This window comes from Rhinopithecus bieti, unplaced genomic scaffold (assembly GCF_001698545.2).
Source record: "Rhinopithecus bieti isolate Rb0 unplaced genomic scaffold, ASM169854v2 scaffold_70066, whole genome shotgun sequence".
Lineage (NCBI taxonomy): Eukaryota > Metazoa > Chordata > Mammalia > Primates > Cercopithecidae > Rhinopithecus > Rhinopithecus bieti.
In genome coordinates, this window is record NW_016826556.1 from 343443 (window position 1) to 367412 (window position 23970).

Below are 23970 nucleotides of genomic sequence, written 5' to 3' on the forward strand. Positions count from 1 at the left end.
ATGTGTAAGTGTCCAGGAAATTATCCATTTCTTCTAGATTTTCTAGTTGATTTGCATAGAGGTGTTTATAGTATTCTCTGATGGTAGTTTGTATTTCTGTGGGATCGATGGTGATATCCCCTTTATCATTTTTTATTGCTTCTGTTTGAGTCTTCTCTTTTCTTCTTTATTAGTCTCACTAGCGATCTATCAATTTTGTTGATCTTTTCAAAAACCAACTCCTGGATTCATTGATTTTTTGAAGGGTTTTTTGTGTCTCTATCTCCTTCAGTTCTCCTCTGATCTTAGTTATTTCTTGCCTTCTGCTAGCTTTTGAATGTGTTTGCTCTTGCTTCTCTAATTCTTTTAACTGCGATGTTAGGGTGTCCACTTTAGATCTTTCCTGCTTTCTCTTGTGGGCGTTTAGTGCTATAAATTTCCCTCTACACACTGCTTTAAATGTGTCCCAGAGATTCTGGTACGTTATGTCTTTGTTCTCATTGGATTCAAAGAACATCTTTATTTCTGCCTTCATTTCGTTATGTACCCAGTAGTTATTCAGGAGCAGGTTGTTCAGTTTCCATGTATTTGAGCGGTTTTGAGTGAGTTTCTTAATCCTGAGTTCTAGTTTGATTGCACTGTGGTCTCACAGACAGTTTGTTATAATTTCTGTTCTTTTATATTTGCTGAGGAGAAGCACATCCAGTTTAAAATCAAACCTCACAGTAATGAGGCAGTTTATCTTAATAATGAAAAAGAAAATATACTGCCAAAATATTTCATTGACAATGAAATACGTAAATAAACTTTTAACTAAAATATAAAACCATTAATGTGGAGGTAGCTAATTTACAATTTGTGATTATGGAGAAAGGTGCTAAAAGAAGTATACTTTGATAAATTCTTCTTATCCCAACCCCAAGAACGGGCAACATTCCAACCTCTCATCACAACTGTCAAATCATTTTTCTTGTCCTTATTTAGTTCTGCTCTGATTTGCCTTGATGACTATTCCAAATCTTCATCAATTTTCTCAAAACTCCTATGCTAGAATAATATCCTGAGGTAGAAGCTCCCTTTCGAGATATGAAGTTATGTTCTTCCTTGAGGACGGATTGTAGCAGGTAAAAAGCAAAAACAGCTTGGCTCTTAATTTTCTGCTTTTGCTTCCCAAATTCAAAATTGTTAATGGAATTTAGAGGGATTTCAGAGTAGATAAAAGGAAAAACATATATGGTAAAGATTACAATTATTATATTGAAGCAGGAAGAGAAAGAAAAATAGAAAGAAAGTGAAGAGATCTGGTGCATGGGAAAGGAGGACAGAGTGAGGAGGAGAAGCTGGGGTGGAAGAAGATGGGGAACTGGTGGTAGGAAGAAGAGCAGAGGTTTTACAGTAAGTTTGAAGTCAATGAGAAGACAATTCAGCAGTACAAAAAGAAAATATTTCTTTTTTTTTTTTTTTTTTTTTGAGACGGAGTCTTGCTCTGTCGCCCAGGCTGGAGTGCATTGGCGCCGTCTCAACTCACTGCAAGCTCCATCTCCTGGGTTCACGCTATTCTCCTGCCTCAGCCTCCTGAGTAGCTGAGACTACAGGTGACTGCCAACACGCCCGGCTAATTTTTTGTATTTTTAGTAGAGACAGGGTTTCACCATGTTGGCCAGGATGGTCTCGATCTCCTAACCTCGTGATCTGCCTGCCTCGGCCTCCCAAAGTGCTGAGATTATAGGCATGAGCCACGGCGCCCGGCGAAAATATGTCTAATACCAGGACAATACACTGTTTCACACATCTGATGTCCTTTAGGACTACTACACACAAACTATTGCTGAAAATTACATGCTGATTTTTATAGAAACTCTCCTATCATGGTATAGAGAGATGGTTAGAAGACAGGCCCTGGAGCTAGAAGTCCTGGAGCAAGGTTTCTTATTCCAGGGCCTGTCTGGTTCCACCGGTTCCATCGCAAAACAGCTGTATAATCTTGGACAATTACTAAATCAACCTGTGTTTCCCGTTCCTCATCTATAAAACTAGGATAATAAAAGTACTTATTTCATAGGCTGAATACAAATTAAGTGAATTATTGGACATAATACACTTAGAAACACACATTCAGTGTAAACACTAATTATCATTATCATTTCTAGTCACATTGCAAAATCTAAGCACAAATCCATTTTATCCTAATAGGAAAAGAAGAGCCACTGAAGACCTCACTGATCCCATTTCAATGATCAATTAGTGGATAAAGTTCATTATCCTCAGAATGAGTCATTTCGTGTAAGTGTCAACAACAAAGTTACATTTCATAGGACCGTAGACCTTTAGATATGAAAACAATAAGATCCAGAGAATCCTTGTCCTACATCACAAAGCGTTTTGAAATATTCCATAATTCAGTAATTAATTCAAACCCAGAAGTTAAAATAAATCTTTAGTAAATTGTGAATGAATAGGAATAGAAAGCTTGATTTTAAAATCAATAATGAACAATCTTTTTTAAAAGAAGGTTTTGTTTGTGAAAAACATGTTACAAGCTGTACTTTTGTTTTCATTCAAAATGAAAGCAACTTTATTCCTACAGGAGAGAAAAAAGTTTAATCTTACAAACATGGGCTTTGCCTACTGGTTACTGATCTGTTATTATCTGGTCATATCTGAGAAATAATAACTCCAAAATAACTTTCTATGTGTTTATCTTTCATATTCACGTATATCTGGAGTTCACAAAATACATTCACAATCAATACCTCATTTTGTCTTCAAAATAACCCAACTGGGTAAGTTTTATTACCTTCCCTATATGGATTGATAAACCAATGGTCATAGACATGATATTACTTGCTTGAGGTACTACTCCAATTTAACAGCAAGATTGCGGTACAATGTGTCCGTATCATTTGTGGGTAGGAGACAGAGTTATCAGTTAGCTCCTGTCTCCTAAGGTGGAAGCTAGCAGCTTTCTTATTAAAGAGCCTCTTGATAGATGTGAGAACCAGACCAGAGAAATGAACTAAAGTTGAATGGCTCAGCAAAAGGAACATGTGGAATGAAGGGGCTTTATCACAGGTAGTGTTGAAGCGGGCAGTGAGACTCCGAATTCCATGATAAAGAAGTGGCAAATCCAGGACTACAACCCAGGCCCCTGACTCCCAGACAGGACATCTTTCCCATATGTCCATATTTGGCTGTGAAGGAGAGAGGAATAACTACTTTAGAGGAGTTGATTTATGTTTGAAAAAAAATTCCCTCCTGGCTCTACAGAATGAAAACTTTGCCGGAATTTAATTAAATTTACCTAAAGTAAGATGCATAGATAGGCTCATCTGGTACTACAATGTTTCATTAGCAAGCAAGTTTCTCAAAGATTACTTATTGTCGATGGAAGAGAATCTATCTTTACAAGGCTAACACTTACCCATTGTATGAATCAGCCACAATTTTTCGAGGTGCACTAATAGAGGGTGGAGTAATTTCCTCGATGTTTGAGCAGTTCTCTAAATCACAGACACATACCTAAAAAAAATTAAAAATATACCGGTAGGATTAGCATCTGTCTATACAGCATTAAATTCAGCCAACAAGTATCCCTGAGCATCTGTTCTGTTGGAATTGTACTAAGCACTGAGCACTGACCAAGACACATGAACAAAAAAGCCCTTAAATGGCAGTTTTATATCCTATATCCTAATGAGTTTATACATTATTGACATCAATGCAATACAAGTGCCTATTTTCCTGACTTGTAGAGGCATTCGACTATTTTTAACATTTAAGCTATATCTAAGTTTATGAGCTTTCAACCATAGCAATGGCTGTTGCTTATTGTGATAAGCCTGTACCTTCCAAAGAAGTAGAATTTGAAACATGTCAAGACTGTGTCTTCATCAGGTCAAAATAATCCTTATGCAACAACAACAACAAAAATAAACAAACAAATAAAAAACCAAAAAAACGATCTTCCGAAAAGTTCAGTACTACTGTGTTTGTGGAGAACGACTAAATTTTCCTCTGGGTGTGATATAATTTTAAATGCTTGCAGCTAACTTTGATCATGACTGGCAGTCTTACCTAATAATAACACAGTTACCACCACTATCTTATGGAAGATGAATTATATTTAGTATAAACTCATGACTATAAAACAGTACAAATAAAGGTCATTTAATGCTACGTCAGGACTAGCACTAGGTGAAGTGTACACCCTCCTATAGGACAGATCTATGATTCATTGATAACCTAGTATCTAAGGTATAGAAAATACTTGAGTATTCATTGAATAAGAGGATTGTGTTTAGTATTAAATATACGAAGATATGCATATCAGTATCACTATCTATCACTATTTTCTTTAACTTCTCAGACTAACCAGTTCATCCATGATGAAATACATTCTTTGATAAAGCCAATCTACGGAGATAGAAGAAATTAATCCTGAACCTCTGTAAAAAATTTTCAGGTCAGATACATCAGACATGTTCACAGCCTTCTTCGCCCAAATGAGAGTTCCTTCAGAGAAATAAACAATTTGCTGGTGGACATCAACTGATATTCCTAGAAGAGTCATGCAAGTGCACATACATTATTATATAACAACCAGAAGAAAAAATTTATATTAATGAGAATTTATTTATTAATGCTTAATAAATTAAAATAGAAGTATTTTATTTAAAAAGAAAATATTCTTCTAAATTATTCTAATATATTAGGATATTAAGAGAATATGTTCTAGAAATATTCAACATTTTTCTTTTATTCTAGAAGTACTTCTTTTAGAATCTTTTTTTCACACAGAAATCATTTATCCTTGTCATACTGACCTGTAATATTATGGTATATAGCATCCAACCGAAGGCAATATGCTTCATCTACCAAATGTTTTAAAGATCTCTTTCTTAGAGAAGTTTTTCTGGATAAAAAGAGCCACTGTTCCTCTTCTTGACCTGAAAAAATCAACATGATTTGCAGACAGGCAGACCAACCACAGGTACACTAACACACACAAAAAAAGATCAATACTACCCTTCAAAGCAAGGGGACTAGTGCTCGAAAGAGGCTGGTCAAATTTTCTCTAAGAGCACGGAGAATTGCATCTATGGTATAATTCACATTATTCTATGATTGGAGGTAGGAAGTATAGTAACAATCAAATAGGATTTATGTTCATATGCCCCTAAATAACCCAGAATGACATCACATGATGTATCACTATCCTCAACAGCCTTGCCCCAGCTCAGTTCATTATTTTCAGCCACGAGAATTGGCTTGGTGGAGGTGGTCCACCCCAGGCCTGAGTGGGTTATGCATAACACACACATATTGCCAGACACTGGTTGTCTCTGTGTTGTCTTCAGTATCTTTCCCTTTGGGACAGAAGAAAGGTCCTTAGAGGAATGACATTGGAAGGCTGCAGAACTCTGCTTGATGTCCTGTTCAAGAGGAGACTGATGCAAGGTGCATGGTGAACATTTTTAGGGTATTTAATGAATGTTATGCAATAATCACAGTAACAACAACCTTAACCCTGCTCTATATTTAACTCACCCTTTGGACATGCTTCTTACATAACAAAAATACCTCTCCTTTCCTAGAGTCTAGGAACAGCCAAAAAAACAAACACTGATGATAGATGACATTCAATACCCATTGGCATAGGCAAGTACAGATTAGAGTAAGGGGCAGTCAAGTCAGCAAATAGGGTTCTAGTAAAAATAGACAACAGGCTCCCAGAATTCTGAATCTTTGGATGTTCTCAAAAATCTTTTATTAGTTTCCCCTCAAATTCCCAGTACTTCTTAGAAAGATTTTCATTTGTTATTTTGCTCACACATATATCATACAGTAAGCATTCAGTCTCTTGAGGTAATCAATAAAACACCAAAGCCAAAAGAAAAGGGTGCTTAAAAAATGATAACAAAACATACTTTGGCAGATTGAATACTTATATAGTAAAATGCAAATTATTAAAGTCCAGATATATTTAAAACAAAGATACTGGAAAACAATGTTTGACATATATTAAATAATTATATATAATCTAAAATAGGGATTAGGGCAGAAAAGTTATATGTATTCCTTAAGCATGTAAATGTGAGTCAGAAACACTAGTGATTTCAACTGAAACCAAAGATTTGAGGCCATTTTTTTAAAACCCTAAATTTTTTATTCTGATTTTCAATTCCCAAATTCTAATATTAAAACTTTCAATCTAACCACTTACTTTAATTCATCAAATACTTGAGTTCATTTAAAATTGAAAAGTTAACAAGTACCCAAAAGACAATATTCATTTGGGCAGAAGAGGTGGGTCTTGAGGTCTACCAGGTGACGCAGGGCCTCTGGCTCTGAAACCACCCTTGCCACCCTCATTCCTGTGTAGCTAAAGGAGCAAGCCTGAGCCATACCTGCTGAAGATGAAGTGGTAATACTAGATTGTGCTTCTGGACCCTCACCAACTTCATTTACTGCTGCAGTAGAAAACCTATTCCAAAAACAATTTGGAGAGACATGTTTCACATGGCATGGTGTGAACATTAGATAAAAATAGAAGGAGCAATAACGTTTCTATTTAAAGCATGATGTGGCAATGCATGAGTCTAGTTACATGGTGCCACTGCTCAGCACTAAAATGACCATCAATCACATCCTTGTTTGTATCCCCTAGAACAGTTCAGGGTCACAGAGGTCAAAAGCCAAACTGTACTATCTCCATGACCCCCATTCTTCTCTGAATTTAAAGAGGCCCTAGTAAATGCTAGAAAAGCTAACAGTAATAAAATAATTACCCTAATGGTTAATAAAAATACCTAAACAGAACTCTACCTCCTTACTTTTTTCATATTGGATTAAAAGAAAATTTGAAATTCATGGTGTTTATGACGTTTTTATTAGCCATATTTGTTAGTACCCTCTGAATATAATAGAAATACTTGAGAATGTTTCTGCTTAGGACGCTATAATCTAATAAGCATATAAGCTTGAGGAAAACCACAATGACTTCAACCCAACACTGTGGGTGTACAATTAAACTATTTGATAGCCATATTTCTTAAATAATTATCATGCCTGCAGCCATGCTGGTTACATTTTCCTCTGCATCACTTAATTCTTACCTGTAGATAGTATTTGGTAAAGTGGAGTAAAACTGGAAACTGGTTCTCTGTGTCCCTGCATCTAATTTTTGATTTTTGCTGATCAGCCTTAAGTTATAACCCAAAATAGGTCCACCTGGGAATTGAGGTGGATCCCAGCTGACTTCCACAGTGTCGGGACTTGAGCTCTCAATATTCCTAATCAAAGGTGCAGTTTCAGGAACTGGAAGAGATAATGGTGACATAGTGAGCAGAAAAATGTGCAAACGTGATGTTTTTAAAATAAGGTGGGAAAAAAAGTATTGTTTTTTTTTTTAAACAATGGAAATGAAATAATTTTATTAATACTCAAAATATGTGATAGAGGAAAGGTGGTAAGATGTCTAAATCAGTTCGTTCCTTTCCCAAGAGGCTCTTTCAAATGTTACTTTCCTCACTTCTAATTAATGAAATAAAATTAAATATAGTGTATACGAATACAATAATAGTCCTTTAAAAGCTGTCATCAGGAATCTCTAGAGACTTAAATGAGTTGAAACATGGGATGGAACCAGTTTAGGAAGAAGAGGAGAGTCTGACCAAAACTGGAGTCAATGATCAATATGAGTTTAAATAAAAAGTCCATCCTGGGGCCTGTTCACTCATTTGAGTGGGGCAGCCTTGCTGGTTCCAGCTGGAGATGTAGGTTCAGATAAGCTGGAATTCAAACAGTTGGCTTCACTTCTGTTGGCATCAGCTCTAATGACCCAGAGTACACTTTCCTTACCCCGGCTCTCAGGTCCTGGAAATCCAGACTGACTGAGCTTCAGCACCCCCGCCCTGGCAAACGATTAAAGGAGCATACATGAAACGACTGAGCATTCACACACAGTCCCCAGCAGCTACTTAAGTGGAAAAAGAAAGGACAGCAAATGATCTGGCAGCCTAGCTTCCATCTGTGTCTCTACCTGCTTTCAAACCAAACCCCCGAAACCACGCTCTTTTATTTCCTCTTTCCATAGAAAGACACACTTAGAAGTTACTTTGCTCTTGAGTAGATTTCTCTCCCTCTGAACACTTTCGGCCAATGCTCTGCATCACCACTGACTTTTCAAAGCCCTTTTAATTGCTCTCTCAGCCTTTCTCGGATGCAATTCCTCTCTAACTCTCAGACTAATTTTCAGCAAACACAAGCATCATTGCATCACTCCTCGGCTCCACGTAGTCGGTCACTATGATAAACAGAGAAGAAATAAATTTCTCCCACTGAATTATAATATAATTGGAATGTCAAAATTTAAGTCATTACGGTCAATGCCCAAATGTGATCTTCTACTGTTGAAGCAAGTTAAATGTCACCTACATGGCAAGATGTGATCGTTGTCCAGGTCTTCTTCACCAAAAAAAAAAAAAAAAAAAAAAAAAAAAAAAAAAAAAAAAAAAAAAAACACACACACACACACAAAATCTTCCCTGAAATGCTGGTATCCCTTGCCTGACAATCATTCCTCTTTGTTAAGAAATTATTTTCTGAAAGGACCCAGTTAAAAGGCAATAGCACCATTTAGGCCGGGTGCGGTGGTTAACACCTGTAATCCCAGTACTTTGGGAGGCTGAGGTGGACCAATCGCTTGAGGCCAGGAGGTCGAGATCAGCCTAGCCTACATGGCAAAAATCCATCTCTACTAAAATTACAAAAATTAGCCAGGCATGTTGGTGCATGTCTGTAATCCCAGCTACTTGGGAGGCTGAGGCACAAGAATCACTTGAACCCAGGAGGCAGAAGTTGCAGTGAGCTGAGNGTCATTACGGTCAATGCCCAAATGTGATCTTCTACTGTTGAAGCAAGTTAAATGTCACCTACATGGCAAGATGTGATCGTTGTCCAGGTCTTCTTCACCAAAAAAAAAAAAAAAAAAAAAAAAAAAAAAAAAAACACACACACACACACAAAATCTTCCCTGAAATGCTGGTATCCCTTGCCTGACAATCATTCCTCTTTGTTAAGAAATTATTTTCTGAAAGGACCCAGTTAAAAGGCAATAGCACCATTTAGGCCGGGTGCGGTGGTTAACACCTGTAATCCCAGTACTTTGGGAGGCTGAGGTGGACCAATCGCTTGAGGCCAGGAGGTCGAGATCAGCCTAGCCTACATGGCAAAATCCATCTCTACTAAAATTACAAAATTAGCCAGGCATGTTGGTGCATGTCTGTAATCCCAGCTACTTGGGAGGCTGAGGCACAAGAATCACTTGAACCCAGGAGGCAGAAGTTGCAGTGAGCTGAGATCATGCCACTGCACTCCAACCTGGGTGACAGAGTGAGACCTTATCTAAAAAAAAGAAAAAAGAAAAAAAAGAGTCGAGTGCAGTGGCTCACGCCTGTAATCCCAGCACTTTGGGAGGCCAAGGTGGGCGGATCACGAGGTCAAGAGATCAAGACCGTCCTGGCTAACACAGTGAAACCCTGTCTCTACTAAAAATACAAAAAGTAGCTGGGCGTGGTGGCAGGCACCTGTAGTCCCAGCTACTCGGGAGGCTGAGGCAGGAGAATCACTAGAACCTGACAGGCAGAGGTTGCAGTGAGCTGAGATCGCGCTACTGCACTCCAGCCTGGGCGACAGCGAGACTGTCTAAAAAAAAAAAAAAAAAAAAAAAAGGCAATAGCACCATCTAAAATCATGTCATTCCCATAGCTAAAAGAGAATAGGACTATGAGGCAATTAACACAATACAGATAAGTTTCTAAGTTTTGATGTAGCTAGAAAAGTGAGAATCAGAAACATGAGATGCTATCCCTAAGGACACCCATATAGGGTCTAGAAGACACAGAGGATACGTGAGCTTGCTTATCCAGGAGAAAGGCCCAGAAATGGACAGCAAAAATTTGCTTTCATTATTTTGATTTGCCCAGCCAATGTCTCTGCATGGTATTTCTGTAGCACCAGAAAATGTCCCAGCACTGTTGGATAACATATGGCATTGCTTGGAACAAGGAAAAATTCATTCTACTCTGATCTGGAAAATTTCAAACATGGTCCTAGGCCAGTGTTTGATCTGAGGCTATAAATAAGAACAGTCAGAATAATTAGCAGAGGTGGCTGCACAAACCCTGAGATCTGACAAGCAAGGAGACAGCACTCATCAGGGAAGGGGAAAAATGCCCCAACCAACTTCATCAGCTGCTCAGCTCTGCTGAGGTCCAAGGCCTAGTTCAGCCTGAGGCTCTCTGCACATAGGCACATCTCCAGAGCTGAGGGTTAGGGCATCCAGCCTGGAGCATGTCTTCCTGGGTTGCCTCGGCTAACTCTGAGGGTGAGGGGACCAGACAACTCTCCCTCAGTGTCTGCCCCCGCATTTGCCTTCCCCTAAGGCTTCTAGGCTTGAATCTTTTTCCTGGTGTGGAAGTCACATCTTCAAAATAATGAGTCAGAGAATACCCCAATATATGTTGTTTTTAAAAAGCAGTTTTGATAAAATCTTAAAATAATACAGTAACCTGCCAGCTGGTCTCTACCTCTGTACTTTCAAATCTCTCTCATTCTCTCAAATCTATTCTATGTGCAGTTGCCAAAATTCTCTTTTTCAGAAGCATGTGAAGCAATTATTGCACTGCTTTAAAACCTTCCATAACTCCTAACTGTATTGTAAATAAAGTACAAACTCCTTACCCAGGACATTTAAGATTCTTAGTAAGCTGGACCTAGTCAGCCTTCCCAATGTTATTCTATTTTTCTTCCTGTATTGCAAGCTTCCAGCAGACAGAATACTGACTGTTTTCCCTCCATGCCTTAGAATCCAATGTTGGTGACCCTGGTCCCATAGACACCTGAACCTGCCCTTTTCTCTCCTCCTCCCATAGACACCTGAACCTGCCCTTTTCTCTCCTCCTAACTCAACAAATGAGACTTCCTCCAGAGAGATTTCTTTGGTATTTCATTTCAGAAATAATATTTCCCTCCTCTAAACTTCCATGGGAATTTGCCAGTACCTTTTGTATGTGTTTAATAAAGCTTTACCTTATTGTGAGGTTAGTTAGGCATGTGCTTTACCTCTTCTACAAGAGAGTAAGCTTCTTAAAGTCAGTATCCTTGCATCTATAGATATCCCATGAATATATTTTGAACAAGAGAACAATAACATTTATTTAGAGCTAGAATTCTATTAGAGCTAGAATTGTTCTAAGGATGTATTAGTATTCAGAGGACAGCAGCTCAGATAAAGTTATAGGATGATAGGGCAACATTCTGTACAAAGGGTGGGAAAATGAGGAAGCAGGAATCTAGCAGATAAAAAGCTTTTTGTTGCTTTCCAGAGATAATGTCACTGTGTCATACTCAATCACCTTCATTTCTGAAACACTTTCATCACTTGGCTTTGGGACACCACAAGCTCCCGGGTCTCTCCTTCTCTGTGTCTTTTGCTGTCCCTCCTCTTTTTCCTGGCCACCAAATATTAAGGCTCCTTGGGCTGACACATTGAACTCCTTTTTTTCAACCACATTCACTTTTAGCATGCTGCCTCCAGGCCCACTGCTTGAATCACATCTCTATGGTGGTAACTCCTAAACTGGTAGTTTGGATACCTTCGACTTACCTCCTGAGTTCCCAATCCTCCCATTTAATTGCTTCCTCAGTAACTCCACTTGGATATATAATAGACATCTTAAATTTTACGTGGCTGAAACAGAACTGATGATTTTATCTAGGAAAGCCACTCCTCCTTTACCCTTGTCCCTGTCTCAGTAAATGATGACACTCAGGTGTTCAGACTGAAAGTCTAAGTTAGCAACCTTGATTTTCCCTTCTTCCTCACCAAATCCATTCAGCAACCCCAACAGCTCAGTCTTCAAAATACATGACAAACCTTTCCCCATTTTCCCATCATCACCCTAGTCAGAGCCATCACCAAATCAAGCCTGACTTACTTGGCCTCCTAACAGCTCCCCCACTGGCCTTCCTTCCACCCTCCCAGTCTATTCTCCATGCATCAGCCATACTGAGAGTTTTAAAACTTAAACCAGTCCCTCCCCCTCCTTAGAACACTCCAAAGACATTCTGTTACACTTAGAATAAAATCTGTACTCCTTATCAGGGTCAGTATGGCCCTATGCGACCAAGCCTCTGTCTACCTGTCAGATCCCACCTCCTACTTTAAAATCTATCATCATCCAATTTGGCCTTTATCAGAAATAAAATTGACATTCCTGCAGCCATCTTCTGGCTGTTTTTGTTTTATCTTTTATTGGTTCAGAACTCAGACTAAGAAGAAGGGTGCTATTCATTGGGTCTTCTCGTGACCCAACAAATACCTTTACTTAATTACTTATCCGACTGTCTTCCCTAGCTGGAATGCAACCCCATAAGTGTTAGGATTTTATCATCTTTGGTTTTTAGAACAGTGTCTGGTATATAATAGGTCCTTGACTAATACTTGAATGAATGAGAAAAGTGCCCAATCTTCCTTTCAATTATATTAAAAATATAATACAAAAAATAACCACCTTTCCAGTAAAAAAAAAAAAACAAAAAAGGAGGTGAACTTATTTACAGATGTTATTTTCCACAGCCAAAGAATTTACAACCTAGGCAATAAAAAGACTAAAATTACGTGAAGAAATAAAAATAGAATCCAAACATATCTATACCACACCACTACCACTCCTGGGCCTCTCACCTGGGTCACCACATGGCTTCCTACCAGTTCTTCCTGCTTTCTCCCACACCCCAGAGTCCATTCTCCATATAGCAGCCAGTTTTCCTTTTAACGTATAAAGCAAGTTGCATCAGATCATGTCACTCCTCTCCTCAAAACCTTACAGTGACTCTCCTTCCAGAATAAAAGCCACATTCCTTACCAAGATCCCTGAGGTAGACTGGGATCTGGCCACCATCTCTCTGACCTTAGCTGTTACTGCTCTGCCTCCTTCACTCTGGTTCAGCCACATGGGCCCCTTATCTGCTCCTTGATCAGGCCAAGGATGTTCTTGCCTTAGGTCCTCCACATGAACCATCCCTCTGCCTGCAACTCTCTATCTGAGACAACTGCATGGTTGACTTCCTCACCTCCTTTAAGTCTTTGCTCAAACTTTACCCCACCAGCTCATCAAGGCTCATTCTGGCCACCTTATTTCATACTGCCACTGGCCTCTCCTTCCCTCCTCACTCTTTATTTCCAATCCCCTAAATGACAACCCTGCTCAAAATATTCCTCTTACTATAGCACACAGCACCATCCCACTTACAATATACTTTATTTATTTCTTATGTTTATTGCAGAATATTCCTCTTCCACCAAAATGTGAGCTCCAGCTGGGCGAGGTGGCTCACGCCTATAATCCCAGCACTTTAGGAGGCCGAGGCGGGCAGATCACTTGAGGTCAGGAGTACAAGATCAGCCTGGCCAGCATGGCAAAACTCCATCTCTACTAAAAATACAAAAAATTAGCCAGGCATGGTGGTGCATGCCTGAGTCCCAGCTGCTCTGGGAGGCTGAGGTAGGGGAATCACTTGAACCTGGGAGGTGTAGGTTGCAGTGAGCCAAGATCACACCACTGCATTCCAGCCTGGGCAACAGAGCAAGACTGTCTCAGAAACAAAAAGGAAAGTGAGCTCCACAAGAGCAGGGGTCATCGTCTCTTTTGATCTTAAAGGTATTGTAAGTACCTAGAATACTACCTGGCACATAGTTATGTACCCAATTGTTGGATGGATTGATTAATAGGAAGGAATAGATTTATTTCATTGTTTAAAATAAAAACAAACTAAATCAAAGCTTTGGAATAATGTTCTTTCATAAGCAATATGTGCACACCATACCTCCATGAGGATGAGTCCTGTAACTGGGACTTGGAGGGGAGTAGAGCTGAAGCTGCGCTGTGAAGATCCAAACCACTCGGAAAATGTACTCAGTAAAGGGGTGCAGGGGCTCGACCACATAGGACAGTTTGGACACGGTCTAGATCAAGGAGTGATCAATAATCAGCATGTATAGAATCACCACCCCACATTGGGACTCAAGAGCATAGATGAATTTGTAGAAGATGGATGGCTTGACAGAGATGAAAGAGACCTGAAGCTTAGTGCTAAGCCATTCAGACATCAGCATGCAGAATTCACTCAGAAATTCTCCCCTTCGAAATAGCAAAATTATGGGCTCAATTATTTGGCATTTATAATCTCAAGGACTTAAATTTTTCTATGTTAGTACACATAGTATCTTGGGACGATTTTTTTTTTTCTAAACTTTCTCATGCTTCCCTAAAAGACATAGTCCTGGATGACCACCATAGACAGTACTTCTAAATTGCAACAACCCCCATCAGAATCTTTCTTCTGCCCTCTACCCTAGCTGGACTCATCTTAGCTGGGATCGGCAGATAATGACTAATGGGGTGAATGGCTATGTGATGCTGCACTGAATAGTATATACATCCAACATTGTATTTTCCTTATAACATAAATATTATATTTTCCCTATAAAATAAGCCTTAATGTTAAGGCTTAGCATTAACATGTTACAGAGTAGTTGAGATTAAAATTCATCTAATCCAACTACCTATCTTACAGTTGAATCTTTTCTAGAAGGCCTTTATGCTTATAACTATAAGTAAAAATTTGACGCTTTTAAAAATTGGGAAAGGGTCTGGGTTTAGGTACAAAGGCAGTCTTTCATACCTTAGTATAAGTCCAGCTTCCCAGAAGTTGTGCATATTTCCACTGAATGATGTATTTTACTCCAGAGAAGTTGGCAGATTTCCATCGTAATGTCATATTGTGGCTTCCAATAGAAGAAGCAAAGGGCGCAGTTGGAAGGTCTGCATTTCCTAGAGAGAAAACAAGATTTCACTCACCATGCACTCCTGTGCATCAGCACAAGAGAGTGTGTGCCTGTCTCATCTAGGGCTCTCCGTATTCTCTTGCTAAAACTGCGTCTTGACACAATAACTCACCTGAATAATCAGTGGTATGCATATTCAATTTATTTTTAAAAATCAATCAGTCTGTCAGTCTTTTTTCCACAGAATTTATTGTTATCTTTGAATATAGTATTTTTTTTCTTCAGGATTTTGTTTTACAGGCAGATGACACAGAGGGTTCTGAGCTGTCCAGTTTTCTCTTACAACACTACTCTCTTACAGGCCGGGGGGCCCAGGGCTCAGAGCATGTCTGTGTCACAACAGAACCATTCATTATCCTGGGATGTGTACCCCAATATATTTCTGAAATTTTATCCTCTAATTCTACTATTGCTGTGCATCTTAAAAACAAATAATTTTTATATGTACAGAGCAATTGCCTTTACTCCAAAGGACGCTATGATCGGCTGTCTCACATTATAAAATATTTCAGGATGTCTAAACACTAGATATATTACAATTGGCGGCACATATTTCTCAGGTGCTGCTTGCCAGGCACGGTACAAAGGGCTAGACTTCTGAACGGTATGTCACTGGGAAGAAATGATTTTACTTTACTTTTTATGTTTTTCCAAAATTGTGATGAATTTAATGCTTCAGCTTTCTTTCATAGAAACAGAATCAGCACTCTGGTTGAGAAAGCATGGTAAATTTGGTAGGGAGCTTAAAATGGTTAAATACAAACTCCCAGGACCTCACTCTTTCTGATTAAGAGAAAATTGATACAATTCTCATCACTACAGATACCAGACATAGACCAATTAAAGTCCATACTCTGTAATCCAGAAAAATCAAAGCCATTGTCATCTGAGGACCCAGCTCACAAAGAGGCCTAGCACAACCTTTCTCATTGATTCTTCTTTTTATAGTTCATTTTTGACTATTATAACTGAATAAGCAAAGCACAGCTCCACTTTCCTTCCCTTTCTTGTTGTGAGACTCTCAATAGCAGGAATTAGGTATGCTGTGGACACCTTGAAGAGGACTCCAGTGATGGAGTTGTCAGCAGAGTGAGGAAAAATAACCAGGAGGCATCAGAAATGACAAAAGTTGAGAACTAGGCAGAAGTGATCAGTTATATAAGTACAAGTAAATGTAAATATCATAGCTAAACATAGACATATTTCAAAGCCGTGGTGATACATATGGAAAAAAAAAAGGTAAAGTAGGTTTATGCTAAAATATCAAGGCAAAGAGAGAGCCAAATGAAAAAGGGAAGCTAGACTGAGCTCCGTCCTATTTTCAGTACATGGCAGAGTGGGTAAGAAAAGGCTCTGTTACCAGGCAGCTGGGTTATAATTTCAGAGATATCCCTTACCAGCTACGTGGCCTCAAGCAAGTATATAAACTTTATGCCTCAATTTTCTTACCTGTAAAATTAGGTTAATAATAGTATGTATAACTCTGAGGACAAAAGGAGCTAACACATATTAATTAATGAGAAAAGTGGTCAACTCATAAATGCCTAATAAAAAATAGCTATTTTTGGACAGGCATGGTGACTCATGCCTAGCTACTCAGGAGGCTGAGGCAGGGGGATTGCTTGAGCTCAGGAGTTTGAGGTTACAGTGAGCTGTGATTGTGCCACTGTACTCCATCCTGGGTGACAGAGTGAGACTCTCTCTCTCTGTCTCTCATATATATATACATGTGTGTGTGTGTGTATATATATGCATTTACATTTTGTATAGGCAAATATATATGTTCATTTATTTATTTTAATATGTTATTAGCTAGTATCATATTCCATCATGTGAAAAGAGATATGGGAGGTATCTAAAATGAACATAGCATACCCACTGATAAAGGACCTAGAAATCAGATGAATTAAATACAAACAAGGTCTTAGGATCATGGATGAAAGGATTAATTATAACAGACTACATATATGGTCTTTAAGTACAAATGCTTTTATTTAGACTTGGTACATCTCATTTTTTAGTGGTACATAGACATTGATCCATAACCAATGAGAAAATAAAAATAAAGCATTGATTGCACTTGTATTCTAACAGAATTGTATAATTAAGCTGGTAATATAATTTTAGAATATAATAAAGAAATGTAAATAAAAGATTACACACTTCCTCAGTTCTGGTGTCCTTAGTTTCTCAGAAATTTTTTATGGTTCTCTGAACCAAAAGAATTTTCTAACAGTTCCATTTTTTAAGTAATATAACTTAATAAGTATGTATTAATACCAAATTGACTAACAATTTGGTAGATATTTGAAACAAATGAGAAATTGAAAGATAAAACTGTATATTTATTTCATCCTGAAATAAAAATAATTGCATACTAATGGGGCCTGTGCACCTGTTGGGTACTGCACAACTCCTCCAATATTATGATCAGATTGGGTATCACCATCCAACAGATTTCTCATATCTCTGTGTTCCCCTTGAGTGTTTAAAATACTCCATGGCTCCCGCCTTGAGTGTTTAAAATACTCCATGGCTCCCCATGAGATTGCTGTAATGGCCTGGAGCACATCAGTGCACAGCTTGAAAACCATAAAATATACATTTTATCCACAGCTAATTCCCATAACATAGAAAAAAGAATGTAGTATCACTACCTCTCCACAGAAATGTCTAGGGTGTCTTTTGTGGGACACTAAAGGGCAGAAGCAAATCAGAACAGCAAGACAAGATTCCCCTTCCAATTTCCATCAGTCACTGAGAGCAAGGAACAAGCCACTGAGTCAAGGACTACAATGTATGGAAGAGCCAAGCATCCTTCAGACTTAAGGGAACTATCTACATCTCGGTGGGAGGATGCCCTAGGGAATTCTGGAAATGCTATCTGCTGACATCCAAGCTATGACTTATCAAAGCATTGGACTTTTAGAAACTACTGGAGAATTAACACTCTAAGGCAAATCTACTGTGACATGCCCAACCTACTCTGAAATCAGGCACAGTGAGCTTATTAACACCCAAGGCCCCTACTTGCTCAAAATCTAACACTGAGAAGCATAGCTTCTGTACATTTTACAAATTCCTAGAGCCTTTTGGGGAGTCATACACACAGTAGGCACTCTATTGGATAACTTAGCTGAATAATGGAAGGTACATTCAATACAATATGCGTATACTTTCCAGTCATTAAAACAGTGGCATTCTCTGACATCAAGTCTGCTCAGGATGTACATTTGTCTGTCATTAAGACAGAAGTGAGTTTACCTACTGAACTTGAGGACAAAATCTGGTCCTAAACATTAGTCATGCACTGTTTCCTCTTTTTTGTTCTGAAAGAAGAATCTTGCTGAATCTTTATCAGAATGGCCTATACGTTTGAAATTATTGAATTCTCTAAGTAGATATTTTTGGTCATACTGAGATGTAGAAGTCAAGATGTTTTGAGAGGTGTTTCATTATCTTTACATAAGTACAAGTCACTAGAGTGGTGCAGCCTATTTTTTATAAGTCGTGTGTGTCTTCTTACCCAGTACTTCCTCTTCATATGCACCTTCCGCGCTGCTGCAGCCAACCTCACACGACTCCCGCTGTGGAAGACAGAGAGCATGACAGTCAGGGCAGCCTTGGTACTGGTTTTGCTGATAAGCTTCAACTAAATTTTGAAATCCAAATGCCTAATATGGAAGTATATCTTTGCCCAATATGTGAGTAAATCTTTGAAATCTACTCTGAGTGCCTAACTTTGAGTGCCTAACATGCAGGTACATGTTTATGTCAACTATTTCCCCTGCAGTAAAATTCCCACTTGCTAGACCAGCGCTTCCCAAACTTTTGACCATGCTCCACAGCAAAAAATAATTTAACAAAACAACTTAGTACACACATACATGTTGAAAAAAAGATTCCTGAAATGATCCTTACTTTTCCCTCCATTTTAGAAATTTTATTGAAATATATTCACCTGCCGTAAACTCACTTATTTAAAGCACACAGTTCAGTGCTGTTAGAATATTCAGAGTTGTGCAATAATCACCACAATCTAATTTGAGAACACTTTCATTGTCCCCTAAAGAAACCCCTTTTCTGTGATGTGCTCTTATATATACAATGATATTCTATTCTATTGTTTCATTTTGTTTAATGTGACTCTTGGTTGACTGAATTGATTTGATGACCTTCTAATGTGGCACATCGTATAGTTTGAAAAAACACTGAGCTTAGCAGTACAATTATCTGCTTGCCATCTTGGTCAATGTTTTAATGAGCTTAAAACCTAAAACTTTAGAGTAAAATGATGCTTAGGGATTAACTACTTATTTTATATATCCCGGTCTTCTTTGGAAAATTAAAAGTTGACTATAAATTTGTATAGTAGCTGAACATTTTAATGAATATCTTTATACCAATATTGAGTTTTAAAATCGATGAAATCTTAATGATATTTACATTTTATCTCATTAATGAAAAATACAGTACATAACTTGATGACTGAAACACAAATTTCCTGCAACTCTTAACAGATGCATTAACATTAGCTACAAAACACACACACACACATACCTGCAGAAAAGGCACATATTGTAAAACCACAACACAATCATGATCAATCTCCCTGCTGTCTTTCAATATGTAACTACAATACCTAGGACAACAGGCTATAGTTTCTCATGGTAATAGCGGAAAGCAGGGACAATACATTTGCCCTAAAAAGAAGAACTATAACTTGCAAATATGAACAGTTCAGTGTTTGATTTGCACACTGAAAGGAAGGGTGCCTGATAAACCCAGGTTTGCTTAGTTAAGGATTAATTTAAATACCTTAGTTTGGGTTTGGAATTATTTAATTTCAAGGTTTAGTATACGTTTCACATCCTGTTTACATATTTTAGTGAAGCATTCAACATATTTATTAACTGCAGAGAATAAACAAACCAATTTATAGCAAAATTATTATGTAACATGAGGGGGTTTTTTTCCGTAAAAGAAAACTAAGGAGAAGAGAGGAGATGTATTTGGAAATACAGATTATTTTGAACTATAGCTAGTCCTGACAATCAGAGGAAATTGTGGTCCTGTTTTTTCTGACATTTTCAGGGGAAATAGATAATAAAATTCCCATCCTTCTGGTAGTTTAAAAGTTATGTCAAGTGGAGGTAAAGCTAACAACCACGTTTCCTTCTCTCTCTCTCTCCTCCCCTTACTCCAGCCCCCCACTCCTTTCACCTCCCTTCACCCCTCCCTGAACCATGGTGGCAATTCAACATTGGACTTCAAATAAAGTCATCCAGTGTTTCTCAAGCTTGAGTTGCCTGGAGAGAATCTAAAGAAGGTTGGATTTAAGGAATTTACAGAATCTGATCCTGAAGCCCCTGGATGGGACACTCATGTGGAACAGTCCACGTTACTGAGCTGCCATTTCCACAGTAGAGGCCAAGTTTACTCTTCCCAGGGGCTACATCAGCTAGCTGTCTCTGTTCCAACCCACATTCCCATCTTCCTCATCGTAGTCAGTCCATCTTTATTGCCTCTCTGGCTCCCCCCTTGGTTTCCCAGACTGGCACATAGGCTGCCAGGGCCCTTTCCAGCTTCTGTAACACAAGGAAGCCTCCCCCGCCGCCCTCCATATGAATTGAGGCATTGTTCCCTGAAAAATTATTCATTCATTCATTCATTCAGAATATTTGAACAATTGGCCTTTTTCATGCCAAGCATGGTTGTGGGGTCTAAGAATACGACAGTAAGCAAGAAAGTTAAATCCCCTGCCTTATAGGACTTCCCTTAGAAGGAGGTAGATAATAACTGAGTGACAAATTTTTAACAAGAAAAAATAATTCTGATAATGAAAATTGCTAGGAAGAAAATAAGTCAAAGCCACACGTATAGCTAGGTGGAGAAGGAGACTTTATTAGGGTGATCCAAGCCAAGACTTTAGTCATCAGGAGGAGCTGGGCTTGCAGAGATCTGGGCAAAAGCAGAAGCAACAACAGGATGAAAACTTTGAGGCAGGAATGTGCCTTCTATGTCAGGAAAGAGGGAAAGGTCAGTGTGGCCAGCACAGCGACCAAGGGGAGAATGTGAGATGAAGTCAAGACAGGCAGGCAGTGGAGGTGGTAAACCTTTGTAGTTTGTAATTCTTTCCAAAGAGCAGTAAAAACCCATTGAAATGTTTCAGGTACAATAAGATCAATTGGCTATAATAAGATCTATTTTGACTACTGTATATTATATATATAAATATATATATATTCTATTGTTTCATTCTATATATAGCTATATAGCCAAAGGCCAAGATGCGATGATAAGATCTAATTTGCGTTTTAAATTATCAGGGATAAGCCATCTCACTAGCTATCATCATTTTCCAAGTTCTATTTCACTGAGCTATCACTTTCAAGAATATTCCTTCCAAGAAACACGAATTGCAAAAATGACAAGCTTCCTATGTTCAAACACCAATGAGTAAGGAGTCTGATTTCCTAAAGGTGTGGACAACTGAGCTGACAGAAAGAAAGATAGATAGATAGATAGAATGGATAGATGATAGACTGATAGTACATGATAGATAGATATAGATAGATATACATATAGCACATATTCCTGTTCAGTTCTACTTTATTTAAAGTGAAACATTTTAAAGTGTAAAACAGCAAAGTATAAAGAGAAAGAATAGTTACACAAGTTATAACACTGAGAGGAAAGATTTATACTACATAAGCACAGAAAACTGAGCAGCATAATGATTAACAAAGAATTAGCACACTACGAATCTAATCCTGGGTTTCTTTGATGCTTTAAAGGCTCTCTCTCCCTGATTTTCCTGACACTGGTACATTTATCCTAGGGACTATTCTTTGGGGTAATTTTGCTTTCATCACATAAAAGGATTCGCAGGCAATTTTTTTTTTCTATCTCAATCAGGAAAGACCTTTAATTGTCTCTTTACATATGGGTGATTTGTCTCCTCTGTTTTCTCTCTTCTTACCCAACCCTCACCTCCACCCACTCCCAAGAAAAATTGCTCAGATGTGATTTTTATCACCAACCAGTAACAACTGAGAAAACATGCCAATTTAATTTTCGTTTGTATTTTGCTCTCTATTAAGAAGGAATTTTCTGTTTTACTAATGAACAACAATTTATACTCCTTCACCAGGCTCTGGTTACCAGTTTCAAGGATATTTAAAAAGAATACAATGTAGGTTTTAAGTTTTTTTCTTTAGGGAACAGTCGTGCTATGTTTCCCAGGATGCTCTCAAGCTCCTGACCTCCAGCAACCATCCTCCTTCAGCCTCCCAAATAGATGGGACTACACGTGCATACCACCATACCCAGCGAACATAGGTTTTAAACTCATAAATAATGTAGCTTCTTCATATCACCTATTGTCAAATAACCTTATTTTGAAGGGATGAAATACAGGACAGATAAGCTCAGTTGAAGACTAAGTAGGAAACATCAAAACGTCAAGTCTCTTTGAAAGAGAGAAAATCAAGTGCAGCAGAGGCTGCCTAGAGGACCATAAGTACACCTGGGCAGGGCAGTGTGAGACATGGCTTACCATTGGGAGAAGGGGTGGGGAGAAGCTGCGTTGCAAAATGTTGGCAAAGGATTTTGTTGCATAAGAAAGAAAATTGCGGCCAAGCTTGGGGGCTCATGCCTGTAATCCCAGCACTTTGGGAGGCTGAGGCAGGTGGATCACTTGAAATCAGGAGTTTGAGACCAGCCTGGCCAACATGGTGAAACCCCATCTCTACTAAAAATACAAAGTTAGCCAGCTGTGGTGGCGCGTGCCTGTAACCCCAGCTACTCGGAAGGCTGAGGCAGGAGAATAACTTAAATCAGGGAGGCAGAGGTTGCAGTGAGCCAAGAATGCACCACTGCACTCCACCCTGGGTGACAGTGTGAGACTGTGGTAAGAAAGAAAGAAAAGAAAGAGAGAGAGAAAGGAGGGAGAAAGAGTGGGAGAAAGCAAGAAAGCAAGAAAGAAAGCAATAGAGCAAGAGAGAGAGAGAGAGAGAAAGAAAGAAAAAGAAAGAAAGAAAGAAAGAAAGAAAGAAAGAAAGAAAGAAAGAAGAAGAAAGAGAGAAAGAGAGAGAGAAAGAAAGAAAGGAAGGAAGAGTTGCAATTACAGCATTCTCTTTTCATGTCCTATATTTAATGATAGAGCACTATACATTGTGGGGAAGAAAATGGAATCAGCAGAGATATCTCTGAATGTGCCTCTTCCTTCTCTCCCCTCCATTACTCCAACTCCAACTCTGCCCAGAGTCCAGGGATTATAACCTCCCAAACCAGATTACAGTAATACACATACATACATATGGTGAATGTGTGTATATGTACGTAGGAACATATATATTATATACATGCACATAGACACACAAAACAGTAAATGTTGTGCCAAAATTGAATTTTACAGTCATTTGTATACTCAGAAAAATAACACTTTCAGGAAGAACGTCTCAGTGCACTGAGAATACCTTAGGTTTCTTCACTCCTATTTTAAAACTTTTAGAGACCAGAGATAAAGACATGTGGCTTAATGACATCTTTTTAGTGATTGCCAACTCACCTCACAAATGGTGGCATAAGTATCATTCTGCATAGAAAAAAAAAAAGACTACTTAAAATCTCGAAAGTTGTAAATAATTTTAGTGACACTGAGCTGTACATTCATTTCAAATTAATTTATTTCCCCACCATTGATAAACAATCAAAAAGCCAACAAAAACAAAGGAGCCCAGAGCAGGACCTCGTGTCTAGGCAGGACACTGTATAAACAGGTCTAAAATTAAGCTGTTTGCATCACTGGAAAATGGGAGAATATCATGTCCCCAGAAAATCTCAGCAGGCTGAGGTAATCCGTAGTGGACCAAGTTAGAGAGTGAAGGAGTATTTGCAAATGCCAAAGGTAAACAGAACAGGAAATGAAACCACCAATAGCTCTTGCAAGCAAAGGACAGCAGATTCGTCTGCCTGTGCTGGCCCCTGCAGCAGCCACACGGCCTCCTGGATTGTTTCCCAGCAACAAATGGTGCTTCCCATTCATTCCTTCAGCAAATGTTGACTGAGCAGCTGCT

General features: G+C 38.6%; 1 protein-coding gene across 1 annotated transcript in view; it reads right to left on the reverse strand.

Moving 5' to 3' along the window:
• Positions 1–23970, reverse strand: part of ROS1 (ROS proto-oncogene 1, receptor tyrosine kinase) — a 138989-nt gene that overhangs the window by 104464 nt on the left and 10555 nt on the right. The window contains exons 4-11 of the mRNA XM_017863458.1: positions 18417–18477; positions 14728–14876; positions 13870–14008; positions 7095–7296; positions 6387–6463; positions 4803–4925; positions 4352–4536; positions 3401–3498 (exon numbers count right to left, since the gene is read on the reverse strand). Coding sequence (XP_017718947.1) covers positions 3401–3498; positions 4352–4536; positions 4803–4925; positions 6387–6463; positions 7095–7296; positions 13870–14008; positions 14728–14876; positions 18417–18477 — 1034 coding nt within the window. The remainder of the gene's footprint in view (positions 1–3400; positions 3499–4351; positions 4537–4802; positions 4926–6386; positions 6464–7094; positions 7297–13869; positions 14009–14727; positions 14877–18416; positions 18478–23970) is intronic.